At 40.8% G+C, this 20,590-nt stretch overlaps 1 protein-coding gene and 1 non-coding gene across 6 annotated transcripts; both read left to right on the forward strand.

The window, feature by feature from the left end:
* Positions 1–43: 43 nt before the first annotated feature.
* On the forward strand, positions 44–20,102 carry RBMX (RNA binding motif protein X-linked). Of its 5 annotated transcripts, XR_006274269.1 has the most exons (10): positions 45–175; positions 1,614–1,739; positions 1,930–2,036; positions 8,887–9,058; positions 10,190–10,309; positions 10,708–10,822; positions 13,080–13,205; positions 13,292–13,380; positions 16,067–16,154; positions 19,845–20,102. XR_006274269.1 is itself a non-coding variant. In XM_038417280.2 (9 exons), exons 2-9 carry the CDS (start codon positions 1,631–1,633, stop codon positions 14,209–14,211), a joined length of 1,161 nt encoding a protein of 386 aa, XP_038273208.1. In that variant the 5' UTR covers positions 44–175; positions 1,614–1,630; the 3' UTR covers positions 14,212–14,511. The 5 variants fall into 5 exon arrangements, 4 of the variants coding, with proteins under 4 accessions (XP_038273208.1, XP_038273211.1, XP_043348352.1 ...); XM_038417280.2 differs by lacking the exons at positions 16,067–16,154; positions 19,845–20,102 and adding an exon at positions 13,904–14,511 and having other exon boundaries at positions 44–175; positions 13,277–13,380; XM_038417283.2 differs by lacking the exons at positions 16,067–16,154; positions 19,845–20,102 and adding an exon at positions 13,904–14,511.
* Positions 1,789–1,862, forward strand: LOC119861981. The gene has a single exon (XR_005295096.1). It is a non-coding gene; the product is annotated as a small nucleolar RNA SNORD61 (small nucleolar RNA).
* Positions 20,103–20,590: the final 488 nt, after the last annotated feature.

Here is a 20,590-nt window from a genome sequence, read left to right on the forward strand (position 1 = left end):
ACCCGGGCCTCTTCAGCCCCCCCCCCGCCCCGCGCGCGCTGCTGGCGGCTGCATCCGGGTCTCGCCGCCGCGTTGGAGGCGGTGACGTCACCTATATAAAGGCCTGCAGCGCCTTTGTTCGCTCTCTCATTGCGCAGTTGCAGCTCGGTCCGCGAGGACGGGAACTGGAGGGGAGGTGAGCGCCGGCCGGCGGGAACGGAACGGAGCGGAGCGGAGGGCAGGAAAGAGGACGCCGAAGGGAGAGGGAAGAAAGGTGTTTTTAGAGGGGCGGGGGGAGTCAGGTCCCGACGTTGCGTCGGGGAGTTAAACTTCCTCCCGCTCTGGAGCGGGGTGGCCGGGCACTCGCTGCGGTTTGGCGCCGCGCCCGCGCGGTCGGTGGATTCTCGGGGTGTCCAACCGCGTGAGGAGCGGTGGCCGCCATTTTAGGTGTGCGGCAATTTTCGGGTCCCGCTGGCTGGGCCTCGCGGGGCGTGTGTGTGTAGGCGCGCCCGCTGGGGGGAGGGGCGCGGCGCGGCGCGGCTCTTTGTTGCGTTCGGGGTGGCTCGAGGCCTGGCCGACCACACGTGGTCTGGTAGTTCCCAGTGCACCTCCTGCGGCGACCCGCCTCTCCGGTAGGGAGATTATCCCCGCCAAACGCGGCCGCCATTTTGTGGCAGCGTCGCGAGACGGTTGAGGGTCTAACGCTCCTGCCCTCCCCCCCCCCCTCCGCTTTGCCCGGGGCTCGCGCGCCTCTGTCTTTTGTGCCTGGCTGCGGGTCCCGCGTGCTCTCGTCTCGCCGGCCGCGGCGCTCGAGCAGACTCCGCGCCGCGTTGTGGCTGCCGAGCCCTCGGTATTCCGGGGGGGGGGGGGCGCTCTGGTTTTCCCGCCACTGGAGTGTGTGTGTGTGTGGGGGGGGGGGGGTGGATGAAGCAGCGTTGGCACGTTCCTCCCCGAGCTGCTGACGCCCATCTGCCCTCCCGTCGCGGTTTACACCCGGCCCCTGCTGCAGCGTGGGTGGGCCGGCCGAAGCGCAACTTGTTGAAAAACGTACCCTGGTTTCCAAACTAAGCTTGAACAGTAACAGTTGAATTACTGTTGTTTTGCATCATTTGAAACGTAGCTGGAGGGTCCTGCTGCTTTCCCTCTGGTAAAGGATTTTGCTTTTTTTTTCCCCATAGGATTTAAAAATTGCTCCTTCTGCCCATAAAACATCATTCCTACATCATGAGCAGTCGTTAAAGCACGGCTTATTACGGTCTCATCAGGGCTGCCCCCCCCCCCTTTCTGTATCCTGGCACTGTATTTTATAGCATGGTTTCCTTCTAGATGTATTCAAATGTATAGGTTCATCTGTTAGAAATACTATTAGGGTGCTAATTATGAATATTGTTTTGTAAAATTGATGCTGTATTTTGTATCCAGCTATCTCATTCTTTCATACAAATGATGGTCTCTGTTTCTTTCTCAGTCTCTAAAGTTTCTAACTGACTTGGTTAGAAGTCACTCTTGTATGGTGAGGGAGGGTGTGTGTTTGAAATACTTTCTGGAGTTCACAACTTCTTACAAAAGAGAATTAAAGTTTCTTCTCAAATCTAGTGCCATCATGTCTCACTAATGGAACTTATGTTTAATAGGTCCTACTAGAGTCAAAATGGTTGAAGCGGATCGTCCTGGGAAACTGTTCATTGGTGGACTGAATACAGAGACAAATGAGAAAGCTCTTGAGGCTGTATTTGGCAAATATGGGCGCATTGTGGAAGGTAAAAAAAAATAATTTTTTTTTCTAAATAGATACTAACTAAAAGTTGTGCTGTGATGAATCTTATGGCATTGATCAGCTGAAATGATATTGCTTTTATAGTCCTCTAAGAAGTTCTGAGCACGTTGTAAGGGGTAGGTATGCTGTGAGACTTCTAAAAAGTAGAATAACATTTAGGTTTATGTTTACAGTTCTCTTGATGAAGGATCGTGAAACCAACAAATCCAGAGGATTTGCTTTTGTCACATTTGAGAGCCCAGCAGATGCAAAGGATGCTGCCAGAGATATGAATGGAAAGGTATGATCTCTGTTTGATAGATCATGCTTATTCTATCACTACTACAGTGCAGTGTCAGTATTAATTATTTGAACTTAATAGCCGTGTGCTTTTACAAACTAGATTTGTATTAAGACCTGAGAGACAAGTTCTACTGTAACAAATGACCAAATTTCTTTTCTGCTGCTAAACTTACAATGCTGGATATAATCTTTGCTACCCCTGTAGAACTGGCATTTATTAAAGCTTCTCTTCCTGTCCCAGGATTTGAGGATTGGGGTGGGAAGCTTCCTGCTCCGGAGAATAAGAGGGAAGCTAATTTATGTATCTTTGAGAATCAGAATGCCTTTCAGATGGAGTTTTTAGCTTTTTGTTATACAAATTTTTTACGCTATCTGTTTGTAAAGCCAAAAGCTACATAACTTTAATCGAAGTCTAAATTTGATTATAAACAGCATCTACAGTACTGAATTGATACAAATATAATTTCTTAATCTGGAAGGATGGGAGTTTGTGTTGACATATTTTGATAAATATGAAGTTAAAGAAAAACAGTTCCATTTGTTTTTGGAATTTGAGACAGTTACTCAAGATTTTTTTTGTTCCTGCTTAGAGGATATGGATAAAGGATATCCGCTTATTAAGCGCACTCCTAAATTTGTCAAATAGGTACCAGATGTGTGATAAAGGAAAGTGGCTTGCCAGCTAAATCATTCAATAGTAGAGCATACATGCAACCATGGTTGTTACCTTTCTCAAATCTGGCAATTTAACTAGGAACAGTAACTTTTGATGATAAGAAAGGATGGAATGGCTTCATTTAAACTGATATGCAAATAATGTAGCTATGCATTGTCAACTTTTTATAAAATAAGTGAAAAGGCCCAAAGTAGTAATGGGGATACATAGCCTTTGATCTATGGGTCACAGGCTAGTATGTAGTCCAGGGTGGTATTGCAAATTTGATTGCAGATGCCTTCTCTGTGGGAGATGTCTGCTGTTGCTGACCAGCATCACAGCCCTCCTTTTTTGCAGCCTCTTAAACTCTACAACTATGTAGCAGGACTGAATTTACTTTTTCTTTGGAGGTGTCCCCTCTAAATCAATTGACACATTGGTGGGGCAGTTGAGGAAGCCTGTATTGATATTACTTGTCTTCCATAGCTAGAGTTCTTTAGTTGTCATTTGGCACTCTTCACTATTTGGTTTATACTGAATCACTTGATATGTTTTGAGTGCATATCTTAAAAGTGTGATTTAAGCATTATATTTTGCAGTGTTTCAGTAGGTCTTTAAGTATCTATGGAATCCTGGGAATGGAACATCAATGTGCTGGTAGTGTTCTTAGTTAAAACATTTAATTTCAGCAAAGCTCTCAATTCTTGCCTTATGTTGTCTCACAGTGAGAATCAGACATAAACAGTAAAAGCTAGCTATAGCATGGTGTGTGGTAACTGTTTGAACATGTGTTCTTGGTGCCTATGCCCAACTTAGCGTTACAATAACTTGAGCCACCATTTCAGAGATGAGCAGTCTTTCTGAGTCAAAGTTTACACTTGTGTGACTTAAAAGGCAGTCAATCTCTTACTGACTTGTAGACAGTTCCTTAAAGGTGCTATTCCAGTATTTACTTCAAAATATGCATGTTGTTGTAATACTGAGAATTATGTAGCACAATTCTAAAGTCGTCTTAAATATTGTTTAAACCAGAGTGGCTTGGAATAATTTATGCTTTAACTGCTGAGGCACTGGAGATTAGTGACTGGCTGAGAGGATTTGATCGTTAGACAATGTGTATAGAGTACTATTCTAAAACTCCTCTTAAAACAAAATCATTGCTTGTTCTTACTTTAGGTCGTCTTTATTACGATATAAGATTGGCCACACTTGGAATTTTTAGAACAAATGCTCAGTGTATTAGCTAAAATAGTGGCTTGTTTATATAATGTTTGATTGTATTTCTTTGAGGCGATCTGTGCATGCTATTTTAGAATGCACCTCCTGCATTACTGAACTCTTAAAACCTTTATAAAGTGGTGCCTTTGGGTTGTATGAGCATCCTCTCAATGCCCTTAATGTTCTGAAGGGTGGTCCTAAGTGTCCAACAACCTTTGATTCCTTCTTCCTGTGGTAAACTGCAGGTGCATGGAGTGGAGGTCCTTACCTGGGAAATCTTTAAAAACTTCAGATTTGTAATAATAGCTTGCTTAGTTTCTGGGCCACAGAACCGTTAAAATACCTCCATCTGCTTAAATTTGGATCCACTGCATTCTGGGTCAATTATGGTCAATCCTAGAGGAAAACAGAGGTAAAGTGGTACCTTATGTGCTGCTTGCTTTTTTTTTTAATATATACGTATCTGTATGTATATGTGTATATGTATATAAGAGGGAGACAAAAAGCGTACGTGAGACATATCTTGTATTGGACCAGTTTCTGTTTGAGACACATTACCTCACCCACCTTGTCTCCCTAATATCCTAGGGCCAACACAACTACCACACTGCATTCTTCATCTTTTAGTCATTTGAACGTTGTGGAAGATATCTGAATACTGGTGTTCTGTAATGCTATTCCTCTACACCTTAGGTCAGAAAAGACACGTGCATTCCTTCAGGCTTTCTATAGGACAGCGCTCCCATGAGCCAGAGCCATGGGAACATAAATGGGCCTCTTCAGTTCCATGGTTTCCTAAAGTAGGAAAGCAACAGAAGCTTTCTATATAGGAAGTAGCAGCTTAAACCAGGTACAGGATTGTTAGGATACAGCAAGACTGACCTCTGGGGGGAAAAAATTAAACCAGGTCTCTAGTAGTTTATTGGCTGACCCCCTCCTAGCCAAAGGAAGCATGGGAGTTCTGTGCTTTTGTTTTTCTATCATCTCAAGTCCAAGTCTTCCCAACAGCACAAAGGAGAGCACAACACTTCAGATTGGTCAAGTTATTCTGCCTTTTACACTCCTAATAAGTCTCAAGTTTTGATAGTTGCTGGGAGTCAAGATAGCTTTGCTTTGTTCTCTGTTGGGGATGAGTGATTCTCATCCTTGAGGAGTGAAGTTACCACGATCACTGGGTTTGGGCTGCTATTTGGTCCATATGAGATTGAGTTCCATCCTGTGTTGCCTCCTAGCTTCTTTCCTACAAGTTTTCAGAAATCTCACATGATCTGCTTTTCAGGGGTAAAACTGAATTCTCTAATAAGGATGGACGTCAAAAGAAATGTTCAAGCAGTACAGAAGAAATTACTTCATAGATGCTTCATCATTCTGAAGAAACTGTCTTCATCCCATAATGGATTTAAGGAAACTGAACAACTACATCAGAGTTCAAATTACGTGTAGTACCACAAGCTTTTATCCCTATTTTTTCACTCGGAAACAGATCCAGGCATAAAGCATATACTTTTACACTGTAGTCAGATTAGCTCACAAAGTATCATTGCTTCTTCATAGATGGTGATCACTACAGATAAACTCTTCTCTGGAACGATCCTTGGCTCTATTAGCCAAGGCTTTTCTACTAAAGAAGGCATTTGCCAGATGGTCGTAATGAAGGTGCTCACAGTGCAGTTTTCCTGAGATCATGCTTAACGTGATCTCCATGATCTTTCAAGGACACTTCCAGTCACACATTTTTATGATTCTAAGTATGACCTCTGCCTACCTGCAGAGGAGATCCTTGCATCAGTGGTTGGTAGTGCCATACGGTCCAAACATAGGTGACTTGGGTATAGTGTTTATTATGTTACTGAAGGCTGTCCTAGAGTCATCAGTAGGCTGAGCCTTTCTAGTACCAACTATTGCAGATGCATTGTTTGGTCTGAGAAAGTGGACTGTTCATGGTCAATAAAACATATGGAAAGCCAAACTCTGTATAAGAGCGTCTGGTTGCAAGCCATCAAGTGAACTTGAAAATCCTTTCTGCCGTTCAGTCAAGGACCACATAATACAAAGTGTCAGGACAGTATGACAGCCTTGTGTTATGATAGCAAGTGCTCATTTCTAGCTGCTCTATCAGGAAACAATGGACCTGTTACCTTGCTGCTAATGAAAGTATGTACAGTTTTTGCATCCCTGCCCATTTTGATTAATTGAAGTTGAAGTCAGACTACAGAAGCAGATACCAATGAGCATTATAAGAAGAATGACGTGTCTATAAAATGCCTGCCAATGCACAAACTAATCCACTGACATCTTATGCTTTAGCTAGCATGGTGTTACCTGAGGGTTTTAGGCATTAATAGCACACCTTGGTTCTGTTTCTTGGAAATCTTTACAGCTGTTGTCCAAGGGTAATTCTCTAATCCTCACTTAATTAGAACCTCCCCAGTCAACCTTTTATAGGGTTATACCGATTGCCCATTCCCAGCTGCTGTGTAGGCAGTACACCAGCAACTGTATGGCTTTTATAACCATGGCTCTGAACATCAGTATTTGTTGCAGAGTATCTAGAGACCAGGTCCCTATTCTAGGCACTGCACAAACTAGTAAGGTGATCGCTGCCCCCAAAGAGCTTATAAATTAAGTTTAAGACATGATCCAACTAAAAGGCTGTCTTGGGCCCAGCAAGCAAAAAGGTGTTAGTAAAATCCTTGTTCTGCGGATACAACACTAAACAGTTAAAGGTGGTTTGGGGTTTTATATCGAGTTATTGTTGGCTGCCATTGTAGTAACCACTATTTAAATTTCTGACCTTTTTACGGACACGAGGAGAAAAAATCAAGTATTTCCCTAACTTTAAGGCTTTAAAATTAAGGCTTTTATTTTTAATGGTTTTTCAGCTGTAGTCTCCTTTTTATAGAATAGACCCTTGTTTGAGCTTTGCCAGAAGGCACTAAAGATTATATTAGCTGTCTAATCCCAAAAAGACTGTTCGTTAGATTGTCTTGAGCTGTTGGAATTAAATTCTGTTTGTTTTAGAATCAAACAAGAAGCTTATTCATACGTAGGAAAAATAAAAGGAAAGATAAAATAATGCAGCTTGTGTCACTAATGCTTGTTTTCTTCACTTGCATCCTAGCTGCTGGTAAAACACAGGCTCTGCACATTATCCTATTAGTTACTTAAGACCTTTGCAAACTTACTAGCATTGGACTGTCTCAGGCACTTGCAGCTGGCCTTTTTGGTCACAGGTTCACAGCACCTGCTGCAGAAGGTGGTGATATCTTGGCTGAGTAAGCCAGGCTTTCAATGAACAGACAGCAAAAAGATAGGAAAGAAGTAACGTGGGGAAGGAAAACCACACATTAGGGAGTAGGTGATAATGGGCACTTATAGCTTGCATTCCAGGTATTCAGAATTTCATTGACCATCTGGCATTTAGAGGTATTTTGGTATCAGGAATCTACAGTGAGCCGGGAGAATGGTCATGATGAAGCTTGCTGCTTCCAGTCTTTCTGTTTCAGTGATCTTCAGACAAACTATGTCCAAGAAGTGATGGCATCTTCATGCAGTTGAAACTAACCAATCAAAACACTTGCTTCCATTTCTAGAATATTTCAGCTCATCATGACAACTGATCACTTTTCCATGTGCCTTGAAGATGCCTTGTCGTAGTTTGAACTTAAACAATCCAGTTTACCAATGTGTGTCTCCAGTTTGTATCCAACAGATTGAGTTGGACTCTTGGGTAATTTAAGACTACAGGCTTCTGCACAACAGAAGCTATGGGAGAGTGCTTGTACTGCACCATTGGGAACTAATTTCTATAAAGCTTCAAAGCTGCGGGCGGTAAGGGGATGTCACCACCTACAGGCTGCCAACATCTCTTTCCTGGTGAACAATGGCCTCAGAATCACTAACTGCAGAAAGGGAGAACTAAAATAATCAAGTTGATTCTCTTTAATGAGATGTTGTATTTAACACTGTAATCCTAACTACTTTTGTCCTTTTTAGAGTTCTGGGCAGAGTAGATGTTCGGAAACCTAAATAACACACCTTTCACAGAGCCTGCAGTCCTGGTAGATAGGCTCAAATCCTTTAAGGACTCTTGACTCTTTGATTCCAAAACTTGTGATAACCCAGCACATAATAGGCTGGTAACAAAGCAGCTGTAAAACTTTGAGTTTACTTGTTGAATATATTGAACATTGAGCTTGTATTATGGCCACACAAGGCACCCATTTCTGTAGAGCCATGCCTTTTAAATCTAGATCTAGAATCAGCTCTTGCTTTTTAAAAAAGAAAAAAAAAATCTCTAGTGGCTTCAGAGAACCTTGAAAGCAACATAAACTGTCACATTTTTGAGTAGATACCTTTGCACTATTGCATCAGGCTACCAACTCCAAGTTCAGTGATGATTCTGAAATTGCCTTTAGTTTTCATGCCAACTTTAATTTAGTTCACAGCTGATCATCTTAGCAGAAACATCAAGTGAATGCATCCAGCTGCCTTCCCATGTGCCAAAAGCTCCAGCTGACAAACCTTAAGCTTCATTCCTGGAACTTCTGATGCCACTATAGTTTGGTACAAAAATCCCATGGCTTATTGAAAACTGAAACTGGAGAGAGTAGTACATGCATAGCACATATTATTTAAAACAGATGTATGTTATAAGTTAAACACCACAGAAATATCAAAGTGCCAATTTCTGAAATTGCTGCAGATTTCCATTAAGTGTCACAGGAGCAAAGGACCTTCCTGTAGAACTTATTCCTTCTGAGTACATTCCCAGTTGTTTATACCAGCATGCTGAAGATTCAGAGCTGTTCTAGAATTACAAACCTACTTAATTTATAATGTAAAAGCCCAGTAACAGTGAAGCTGAACTTAAGAATGGCTCTACTGCATCAGATCAGTGGTCAATCTAGCCCAGTTGCTTATTTAAGACATAGAAGCATAACTGAGCACTGAGTAAAGCAGCTTCTCTTTTTAGTCATTAGATGGGAAAGCAATTAAAGTGGAACAAGCAACCAAGCCATCCTTTGAAAGTGGTGGTAGACGTGGGCCACCACCCCCTCCAAGAAGCAGAGGTCCTCCCAGAGGCCTTAGAGGTGGAAGAGGCGGAAGTGGAGCAAGAGGACCACCTTCAAGAGGGAGTCACTTGGGTATGTATTTACATATCTGATTATACTTGGACAACATGCAAGACCGTCAGATTTGGAAGGTGACAATATCCCTCTGAAAAATCAAGCCACTGAATAAAGTATTCCTTGTTTTTAGATTAAAAACAGATGAAAATGTGCACTCTGCAGTTGAATCAAATTATTGGCTCAGTAATTAGACTTAAACCTTCTAGTGTGTGAGGATTCCTTTCTGCATATAACATTCTGCTTGACTTTTGGCTCAAACAGAAAGCAAAACTCCTGCCTTGCAATTGAGGAAGGAAGCTTCCTGGTGTCCTGGTTTGAAAGTCATCTTGGCAGCTGGGAAAAAAGTGAACACTTTGCAGTCTTACTGCCAGAAGACAAAACTCAATAAGCAATAGCTGCTGACTTCAGGGATTGATCCTTTGAGGGTCAAGCTTAATTATCTGGCAAGATAGGGATCTGCAAACTTTGAGCATTGCTTGTTTAATATAGCGCTGTTTAGAGCTGTAGCTTTTAGGAGAGATACTTGACTGGTTATCCTTTGATGTAGAAAACGTTAAGAGTAGCACACAGGATTTTGTTAGTGTTTGTCTGGATACTGGACTCAAATGCAGCAAGCTGCTTTCTTAATCGGAGAAGCAAGTAGCCCCTTATCTGGGGTGTAGTTGAAGCAAAACAGCCAGAAAGCAGTTCTGTGAGGTCTGTATAGTGGGTCCTGTACAACCTCCAGGGTAGGATGTGGTAAAATCTGCTTTTAAGCTGCTCTGTTCCTTATTTGGCCACAATATCTGGAAACAGTGGACTTGTGCATTATCTAGGCTATGTGATCATGTAATCTGATTTACGTTACTCTTCCTCCTTTGGTCACACTGCATCTTTTATTCCTGACTGGGGCTTCCCAGATTTGACTGCTGTACCAAAAAAAGGGCCATTATGGAATCTCAGGGGGCATGTATGTGGCCAGAGTGTTACAGTTCTTCTCCACTTGTCTCCAAGTTCCTTCTACAGACTCGTGCTCTGGCTTGGTGGTACTGATTTGCCTCTGATTAAGCATCTCAAATTTTAGCCATTTAAATTGCAGCAATATAAAAAATGGCTTTTCTAGTTCTTCACATAAATGATCGGTTGACTGACTCTTTACCTTTTTAGGTTCTTCTAGGGGGCCACTTCCAATGAAGAGGGGGCCACCTCCACGAAGTGGTGGACCTCCACCTAAAAGATCTGCACCTTCAGGGCCAGTGCGTAGCAGTAGTGGAATGGGAGGGAGAGGTAAGGAGTTGTTCATTGTTTCTTTTTGGTAGTCTGGAATAACGAGGCTGGTTTTATTCGTGTCTGTAACAAATCACCAGTGGCTTTAAATCAAATTGATTTTTTTTTTGTTAGCATAATGTTTATGCTTGTGTAGCTGTTGTCTCTTCATGTCAGCAAAACTTTCAGATCTGTGACTTTTTTTAAAGATGTTCCTCTACTGCTGTTTTTTACTTTGAGCAGCAGAGCCATGAAACAGTATTGCACTGAATGCAGACTATAGCAAAGTGATGTCCTAAATAACTCTGAACTATGCTGTTAATACAACTTTGCATTGAGGAACTTCCTCTGCAGCAGCTGTCCTTCATGCTTGTTTCATTTTTAAACAGTTGATTTACCTGAATTGTACTTCTTTAAAGCTCCGGTATCACGTGGAAGAGATAGTTATGGTGGTCCTCCACGCAGAGAGCCAATGCCATCACGGAGAGATGTCTACATGTCACCAAGAGATGATGGTTATAGTACAAAAGACAGGTAAAATTAATGCATTATAGTTAAAGCTTAATACCAGGGTTCGGATTTCTAATTTTGCCTGCAAAGAATTATGCTCACCTATGAGGAGCTGGTTGAGAATTTGAAAGTGGATGTAGCTTAGGTGAAAAAGTGGTCATGAAATGGTAGAGTTCTTGATTTTAAGGAATGGTAGGAGGGAGAACAGCACAATAAAGCTAATGGGTTTCAAGAAGGTAGACTTCAGTAAACTCAAGCAGTTGGTAGGTAAGATCCCATGGGAAGCAAGTCAAAAGGGAAAACAGTTCAAGAGTTAGCAGTTTTTTCAGAGAGACTTTATTAAGGGCACAAAAGTAAACTATCCCATTGCATAGGAAAGATGTATGGTAAGAGACCACCCTGGCTTAACTATGACATCTTCAATGATCTGAAACTGAGTCCCACAAAGTGGAAACTAGGTCAAATTACAAAGGATGAATATAACCAAATAATGCGAGTATGTAGGGACAAAATTAGAAAGGCCAAGGCACAAAATGAGATTAAATTAGCTAGAGACATGAAGGGTAACAATAAAGCGTTCTAGAAATACACTAGAAGGAAGAGGAAGACCAAGGACAGGGTAGGCCCATTACACAATGCTGGTGGGGGAGAACAATAGCAAAATGTGGAAATGGTGGAAGTCCTAAATGACTGTTTCAGCTTTCACCAAAAGGTTAGTAGCAATCGGGCATCTAATATGTGAATACCAGAGAAAATGAGGTAGGATCAGAAAGAAAAAGTTAAAAATTATCTAGACAAGTTAGATGTCCAAGGCACCAAAGCCTGCTGAAATACATCCTAGAATACTTAAGGAGCTAACTGAGGAGATATCTAAGACATTAGCAATTATCTTTGAAAAGTCATGGAAGAAGAGATTGATTCCAGAGGACTGGAAAAGGGCAAATGTAGTACCCATCTATAAAAAGGAAAATAAGGACAACCTGGGGAATTACAGACCAGTCAGTTTACCTTCAGTACCTAGACAGATAATGGAGCACATAATTAAGTAATCAACTTGCAGATAGCGTGATAAGTAGCAGCATAGATTTGTCGAGAACAAAGCATGTCAAACTAACATAATGGCTTTCTTTGACAGGGTAACAAGTCTTGTGGATGGGGGGGGGCGGCGAGTGGTAGATGTGGTATATTTTGACTTTTTAGTAAGGCTTTTGATACTGTCACATGACAGTCTCATAAACTAGGAAAATACACTCTAGATGGAGCTACTATAAGGTGGGTGCATAACTAGTTGGAAAACTGTTCCAGAGAGTACCTTAGTTATCAGTGATTCACATTCAACGTGGGAGGCCATATTGAGTGGGCTCCCGCTGGGTTCCTTTCTGGGTCATGTTCTGTTCAACATCTTCATCGGTGGTTTAGATAATGGCATAGAGAGTAAGCTTACAAAGTTTGCAGACAATACCAAGCTGGGAGCAAGAGCTCTGGAGGATAGGATTAAAATTCAAAATGATCTGGATAAACTGGAGAAATGGTCTGAAGTAAATAGGATGAAATTCAATAAGGACAAATGCAAAGTACTCCAGTTACGAAGGAACAATTGCACATGTACAAAATGGGAAATGACTGCCTAAGGAGTTCTGTGGAAAGTGATCTGGTGGTCATAATGGATCACAAGCGAAATATGAGTCAGTGTAACGCAGTTTGGGGGGCAGGAAGCAAATATTCTAGTATGCATTAGCAGGAGTGTTGTAAACCGGACACTAGAAATAATTCTTCTGCTCTACTCCATGCTGATCAGTCCTGAAGTGAAGTATTCTGTCCAGTTCTAGGCACCACATTTCAGGAAAGATGTGGACAAATTGGAGAAAGTCCAGAGAACAATAAAATTGATTAAAGGTCTAGAAAATATGGCCTATGAGGGAAGACTGAAAAAATTGGGGGGGTTTAGTCTGGAGAAGAGAAGACTGAGAGGTGACATAAGTTTTCAAGTATATGCAAGGCTGTTAGAAGGAGGAGGGAGGAAAAATTGCAGCAAGGGCGGAATAGGTTGGACATTAGGAAAAGCTTCCTGTCAGGGTGGTTAAGCACTGGAATAAATTGCCTAGGGAGGTTGTGGAATCTCCATTGGAGATTTTTGAGAGCAGGCTAGATAAACTGTCAGGGATGGTCTAAATAATACTTAATCCTGCCATCAGTGCACAGGACTGGACTAGATGACCTCTCAAGCTCCCTTCCAGCCCTATGATACCTCATAAATAATATAACTATCACTTTTTTCTAGTTATTCAAGTAGAGATTATCCAAGTTCCAGGGATACAAGAGATTATGCTCCGCCTCCAAGAGATTATGCATACCGTGATTATGGTCATTCCAGCTCACGTGATGAGTACCCCTCTAGAGGATACAGGTACCTAGCATTGTATTTTTCTCAGCTTCAGTCACTCTATCACAACACTGATTTGTAGTAAGTCTCAGCAGTTTTTCTTCTTATAGTGATCGTGATGGCTATGGTGGTGGACGCGATAGAGACTATTCAGATCATCCAAGTGGAGGCTCTTACAGAGATTCATATGAGAGTTATGGTAAGGACCCATTTTGAGGATGCTGTAGCAGAGTTTGTAAAGGCTTCCTAATCCTGATTTACTAGGCTGCTTGCATTTAAGGGGGGGAACATCACACTCAGTTTTCTCCCCACAGTGAAAGTGAGAATGCAGTTATTAGTTTATTTAACAAGATGATCAAATGATTGCCATAACCTAACGAAGCAAAGTCTACAGTTCAGAATTGCAACTATCACTGGAAAATATGGCTGAGTTTCTTCTCTAAAAATAACAAGTTGTTCTGGAATATCCCCCAAAAGAGCCTGCTTGAAATAAACACCGTCTTCAGTCCTTTCAAACAGTCTTTAAATTCATTCGCTGCTTGATACACAGCCCCCACTATAAATGTCCCAACATGGCAGATTATATTAAAAAGTCTCAATTCATACTCAATTCATACAAAAAAGTAACAGTAAACTTTAGTGCAGCAATTCTGTAAATTCAGATTTAAATTGTTATATATAACTTATAGTGTTGCCATATTACCTGACCATTGACCCTGCAGGTAACTCACGTAGTGCTCCACCTGCACGAGGGCCCCCGCCATCTTATGGTGGAAGCAGTCGCTATGATGATTACGGCAGTACACGAGATGGATATGGAAGTCGAGAAAGTTATTCAAGCAGCAGAAGTGATGTCTACTCAAGTGGTCGTGATCGTGTTGGAAGACAAGACAGAGGTCTTCCCCCTTCCATGGAAAGGGGTTACCCTCCTCCCCGTGATTCATACAGCAGTTCAAGCCGCGGAGCACCCAGAGGTGGTGGCCGTGGAGGAAGCCGATCTGATAGGGGTGGAGGCAGAAGCAGATACTGAAAAACAATCATAAACTTTTGGACCAAGACAGATTACTTCTCACAAACCCAAGTGGAAGTTGTTCTATCTTTACTACCAGAGGACTACTAAAAGGAAAAGTTGTTCTTACCTTTTTTTATTGTTGCCTGTTAAGTTTCCCCCTCCATGATTTTTATGCTTTTGTGAGGAAAAGTTAAAACAATGTTTAATTTCATTTCAAAATTGTTAACATTTCTTTCAAAAAGCAGATGTTAAATGTATAAAAGTTGAGCTGTGTACTAGTGTTGTAACTTTCAAAGTAAACGTTTCCCTGAAATGCCACACTTCCCATCTGATTTTCCTCATGAATGGAACAAGCAGTTCTAAGATCTTCCACACAACATCTAACCATCTAAAATGGAGATGGATCGTTCTACACATTCAAACTCTCATTCTAAACAAATTAGTTACTTGTGGTTGGAGGGTGGTGGGGATGTGCCACATTGAAATTTCAGTTTCCTCTTGATTCTGAAATCACACAGTATTCCCAGATCAAAATTTCTTCAGTTCCTTGTGTAAAGAAAAAATCAGGATTCCATTCAGTCACTAAACCAGAAACAGCAAATGGATAATGCTGACCATACTTTGCCTTCCTACTGTTTTGCTGGGAATTTGCAAGGACCTCTCCCCCAAAATAAACCATTTACATGTAATAAGTCAACTACAGAATACTGTAAATAAAAGGTTTGACCAGTTCCATCAAAGAAGCTACAAAACGATGCTTACTCATACTGTTTCAAATTTTTGCAACTCTGTGTAGTGTCTCACTTTTAAAGGACCATCTTTGATTCCAAAGGCAAATGGAGAAAATAAGATAAGCAAAGAAGTCTTTCTCTCCAACTTCTCAAAGGCTTATGACTTCATAAAAACAAGTGAATCTTTCAGCATTCCACAACAGATTTAAAGCATCAAATGCCTGTGAAACAGCAAAGATGGGTAAGCAAAGCAAACTAGTTTTTCAGTCTGTCAGAATTGAACCAAATTACCTTCCTCTTAGTACAGTAAGACATGCTGTACGTCATGGCAATGGAAGTGCTTTCTGTATTTAAAACAATATCTTATGGAAAAGCAATGCTGGAAAGCATTAGAAGTCTTCCAAATTCAACATTTCTTCTTATGGATATAAAGCATGTATGGCATCAATTTTGAAACTAAAGCATTTAAGAATGCAGCTCGTAGACACAATGTGTTGCAAAGTAGGGTTGGGAGGGGGAATTCTATGCCCAGTATGTTTCATTGAAGACACTTAAAACAAGCTGCATATACTATATTTCTAACAAATATTAAAATCCTGATGAAATCAGGAATTGGCTTAGATTGCCAAATATATCAGCTCGGATATTGGGCATTTTCAAGCAAGCCATTGCAAACTTGACGTTTAGTTGGATGCCTGACTTTATTTTAGTTTTGTGAAACTGCATTATATGGGGAAATTCTAGTACAAGTGGCAGAACCTGTGGTGAGTTGTCATGTCGCAGGTAGAGCCATGAAGTTCAAAAGATGCTCTTGAATATAGTAGACTTGAAGACCTCCAACTAAAAAAACCTTGTTACTACTCTAGTCCTCAAAATAAATTTGCCGTTCATCTTATGGATTTAACATGGCAGTGCACCATTGGAAAGGAATGAGAATCCATAAGCCATGCAACCTATCACTAAGCCATTCCAGTCCATTCCAAGCCAGTGAACCTTCCACCACTTAAAGAGAAGTAGTAGAACTTGAAACACATTAATCTGCAAACCCAAGTTTGTGACTTTTCTGGGACCGGGACAGTTATAGGTTGGATAACCATTTTAAATCTGTTCTAGCTCTGTCATACCTGTTTTAATTGTTGCAGGTTGATTACCTTCAAAGGCATGATGGTCCAAGGTACAGTTCTGACACGTCTGCATGGATAAGTGACAGCAGCTATAACCGTAGGAAAGGTAATTTTTTATAATAGCACTGTAACTTTACAGAAATTTCCTTTTTTCCATGCTCAAACTTTTTTGATCTCACTTCTTGGGTTGGGGTGAAAACCGTGCCTTTTTCTGTGCTTGAAAGCAAAATTTCTAGGATGTTTGAACAAAGTACTTTAGCAGGTTTGGAAGTGGCAAGGATGACTGGGAGGGACTTAGACGAGGCCTCTGTGTATGCATTTGGGCTATGTGAGATGCGCTAGCTCTAAGAGTTCAGTAAAGAGTAGTTAAACTAGCACAAACTGCTGTATGGATGCTTATTTTGGTTTTTGAGTTCACTTTTTAAGCTTTAATTTAAATTTACTCCTGAGCTAACGAAGCTAAGCCAAAATAAGCCTGTTCTAAAAGAAAATGGCCATGCTGCTTTTGCAGTTTAACTTTAATTTTTAACCAGTGCTGCCACCTTTATGAAGATTTGATCCAAAATTATATGACTGAGCTTAATTTAATATCTAAAGATCTTTTGAGTTTGCTTTTGCTGAGGTTCTCTGACTAAACTGTGGAACAACAAACAAATGAAGCAAAACAACTCAAGTCCTGCAGGTCATTTGCTTATTGTTTAACATAACAAAGCCTACCTCTGTCACATCAGTGCACATTCCCTTTAATCGGGCCCAGCAGGCACAGGAACAGATGTTTCCAGTTTGCTGGGACAACTGCATCAGGATGAAAGGCTCACTGAAACAAATAGCTTCCCACCAAAAAGCATAAAAGTAGATGGATTATTGCTCTAACACAATTTTACCAAAAAATTTGCAACCAAACAGTTGCAGTAGCAAAGATGTTAATTTGAAGTAACATCTTACAGTTAATTTGAATCATGCATCCGATGAAGTGAGCTGTAGCTCACGAAAGCTTATGCTCTAATAAATTTGTTAGTCTCTAAGGTGCCACAAGTACTCCTTTTCTTTTTGCGAATACAGACTAACACAGCTGCTACTCTGAAATTTGGATCCTGGGTATACTTCAAAACCTAATCTAAAGCATAGAAAAGATGAGACATTCCCATTTAAAATAAACTACATGAAAAATCTATAAATGAGAACCTGCAGAAAACATTGGCTTCTTGTTTGCTCTCTCAAATGCTGCTTTTAAAAAACTGAAATAGGGAAGCAGGTACAGCCTTGTGCATGTGACTTTCACTATTCATTTTAGGAAAAAATTTTTGGAGGGTTTTTAGCTGACAGTTGAGACTTACTGTGTTGCGTGTGTTCACATTGTTGTGTTGGAATTGTCATTTTAAAAAAGTACAGCCTCCAGGGGATTACATAGCTTCTCAATTCCCTATCAGAATGTTATGTTGCTTTGTAATTTATCTTGACTACTTAAAGCTATTTTGACATGAGGAAGAAAATATTTACTATCTAGGATACACTTAATTTAGAATATTGTTTTACTCTAGGATTTGTTCCTGCACTAATTTACTCTTTCCCACTACTTATCTAGGACAGTATAATGGATGCAACAAAAAGTTGTGGCTAGTCAACATTCCTATTCCTTATATCCCACATATATATAATCTGTGTTTGTTTGTGTATATGTGACTCTGGAAAAGTAAAATTAATTAAAAATCTCCATTTCGATTTGCCGTTAGGACTAGTATTAACATCTCTAAGCCAGTGGTTCTCAACCTTTCTACATTACTTCAGGAGTCTGTCTCGTATACCCCTCACTTAAAAACTACTTGCTTACAAAATCAGACATAAAAATACAAGTGTCTCAGCACTCTTGCTGAAAAATTGCTTGCTTTCTCGTTACCATATAACTATAAAATCAATTTGAATATAAATATTTTACATTTCAGTGTATAGAGCAGTATAAACAAGTAATTGCATGAAATTCTAGCTTGTACTGACTTCACTAGTGCTTTTCTTATAGCCTGCTGTGAAACTAGGCAAATATCTAGATGGACTTGATGTACCCCCTGGAAGACCTCTGCATACTCCTGGTTGAGAACTGCTGCTCTAAACCACTACTAACTGGAGCCCAGGGTCAGGGTTAAGGTACATCTGGGAACTGGGAGACCCAATTTTATTACCAGATTGGCTACAGGTGATCTTTGTGCCATTGTATAAACCACTTAATCTTGGCTTTGGCTTCCTTACCTATAAAAGGTACCAACTTTGGTAAATGGCTAAGCTGTTTTGTCAAGTGCTCTGAAATCCTCTTGTGGAAGGTTTAGTACAGAATTAATTTTATCTGAGTCCAGGGCTCAAAAAAAAATCTGGCCAGTGGCAAATAGACAGATTTCTAGCCTTAATGGCTGTTAATGAAACCATCCAAAATAAATCAGAGTAGGATTGCAGAATCTGGAAAAATACTCAACTGCTGCTTCGTTTTGTGGCGCATCTCTAGTGTGAGACTGACATTTTAAGTATGTTTCAGTGACGGTAATTCCAAACCTGGCAGGTGAACAAACTCTTAAATTGACACTGTTTAGGAAAGCTTACAAACATCAGCAAAAGTAGACATTGATCCTACCCTATACATTACTCACCTCCTCAAACTTCTGTTTCTGACATTAAGAGGCAGACTTCTTTCCTTGCTGAGTCCTCTTTCCCACTTGTATCAGTGAGGGGACTGGAGAGTTGAAGAGATGGTATGTTTGTTTCTTCTAGGGGCTAGGGAAGGTGAAGCTTAATATACAAAAAGCCAGAGTCTTGATCAGGACATGAATTCCCCAATCAAGAGTAAAGAGCCAAGTAAGTGGTGCAGCTTGGACTACTTGCCAGGCTATTGCCAAAGCATCTTGCTGGTAGAGCTCACTTCTCCATCTTTCATATCATCTGGCTTAATAGATCTAATTTTCTAGCTATATTAGATGTATTACAAAAATTGTTATGCCCTGGTAGAGTTCAGTTACTGCAATGAGCAGTTCTGTTCTTTGCAATTGAACAAGCTCCTAATGTTTTGGATAATTGAGTTGCTGCTTATGTCAAATACCTTGACGTATCTAGTATGTAACAGACCAGTTGTAATTCAAAAGATGTCACACTTAAGAATTGTGAGGTCTACTGCACCCTGCTGTAGATTTAATATACACAATTTGCACTCATACACCTCATTTTCCTAATCCATTCCTCCAATAATGGCAGCTGTGCTAATGGAGGAAACCATTGCAATGGACATTAATGCAACTAGTAATTTGCCTCTACTTTGAAATGATTTTCTTATAAACAGTGTCTTGATCCAACTGATATGCTCATCGCTCCTTGTAGTCATGGTTGTCCCAGAATGCAGTGGTATTCTAATAATGGTCCTAATGTTGCAGGGAACCCAAATCCCTTGCTGATTAAGTGCAGATCATTTCATGAGCAGGAAGTGAATTAGTAGAGGGACATGTAGCTGCAATGTTTTTGTTCCCACGGTTGCATCACCAGTTCAGTTTTGGTCTGAAAGCTTTGCCCTATTGTTAATTCAGTAAGTTACAACGTTTGCACATTCCAGATACTGTGCATGTCTTGGGGCACGCTCAAATGTTCCAACCTAGTGGCTTTTCCCATAATCTCTTCTAGTGTGAAAAGGTGGTTGAAGAGCATTCAGCTTCTTGAAGTCTAGCCTAAACCTAAACGTATTCAGTTACCACTTAAGGAGAAGAAACTACATTACCTCACTGTTTTGCAATACACAATGTACTAACACATTTCCCTTCTTCAGTTACAGAGTGACTGGAAGAAAGCGGTGGAACAATGGATGCATATTGGGAAATCTAAGGATAACTAGTGCAACACAAATTTTAACCACCTCAAAAAGTGGTCTTGGCCAGCAAGCATTCAGTGTGTGCAGATGTTAATGTTAGCTTTTAAGAAAAAGGTGTTAATTGCCATTTTTAGAGCTGTTCTCATTGGAGCATGAAAGGTTACTAATGGGAACATCTGAGAGGAGTATCTCCTTTATAGATGAAGTGTGAACTAAGTGGCTGTTTGGCTTTTGTAACTGTCCACTTCCAAGAAGTAAGCGTGGGTGTCGATGCTGCAGCAGAACAAACATTCCTGTGCTACTGTTAGGCCTTGTCTACACTGCAGAGTCTTATCTGGAAAAGGCAGCTTTGTCAGCAAAACAGAGCAGGTGTACACACTGCAATGCCACTTTGATGACAAAACTCTTCAGTTTTGGCGGCAAAATTAAAGCAACAAAGTGTCAGTGTAGATGCTGTTGTTGGTTATATTGGCAGTACTGGCCTCCCCCAGTATCTTTCAGTGCCTGCCATGACTGCTCTGCTCACTGTTTAATGACAGGTTTCAGAGTAGCAGCCATGTTAGTCTGTATTCGTAAAAAGAAAAGGAGTACTTGTGGCACCTTAGGGACTAACAAATTCATTTGAGCATAAGCTTTTGTGAGCTATAGCTCACTTCATCGGACTGAATGCATCCGATGAAGTGAGCTGTAGCTCACGAAAGCTT

The sequence above is a fragment of the Dermochelys coriacea genome, chromosome 9 (genome assembly GCF_009764565.3).
Source record: "Dermochelys coriacea isolate rDerCor1 chromosome 9, rDerCor1.pri.v4, whole genome shotgun sequence".
NCBI lineage: Eukaryota > Metazoa > Chordata > Testudines > Dermochelyidae > Dermochelys > Dermochelys coriacea.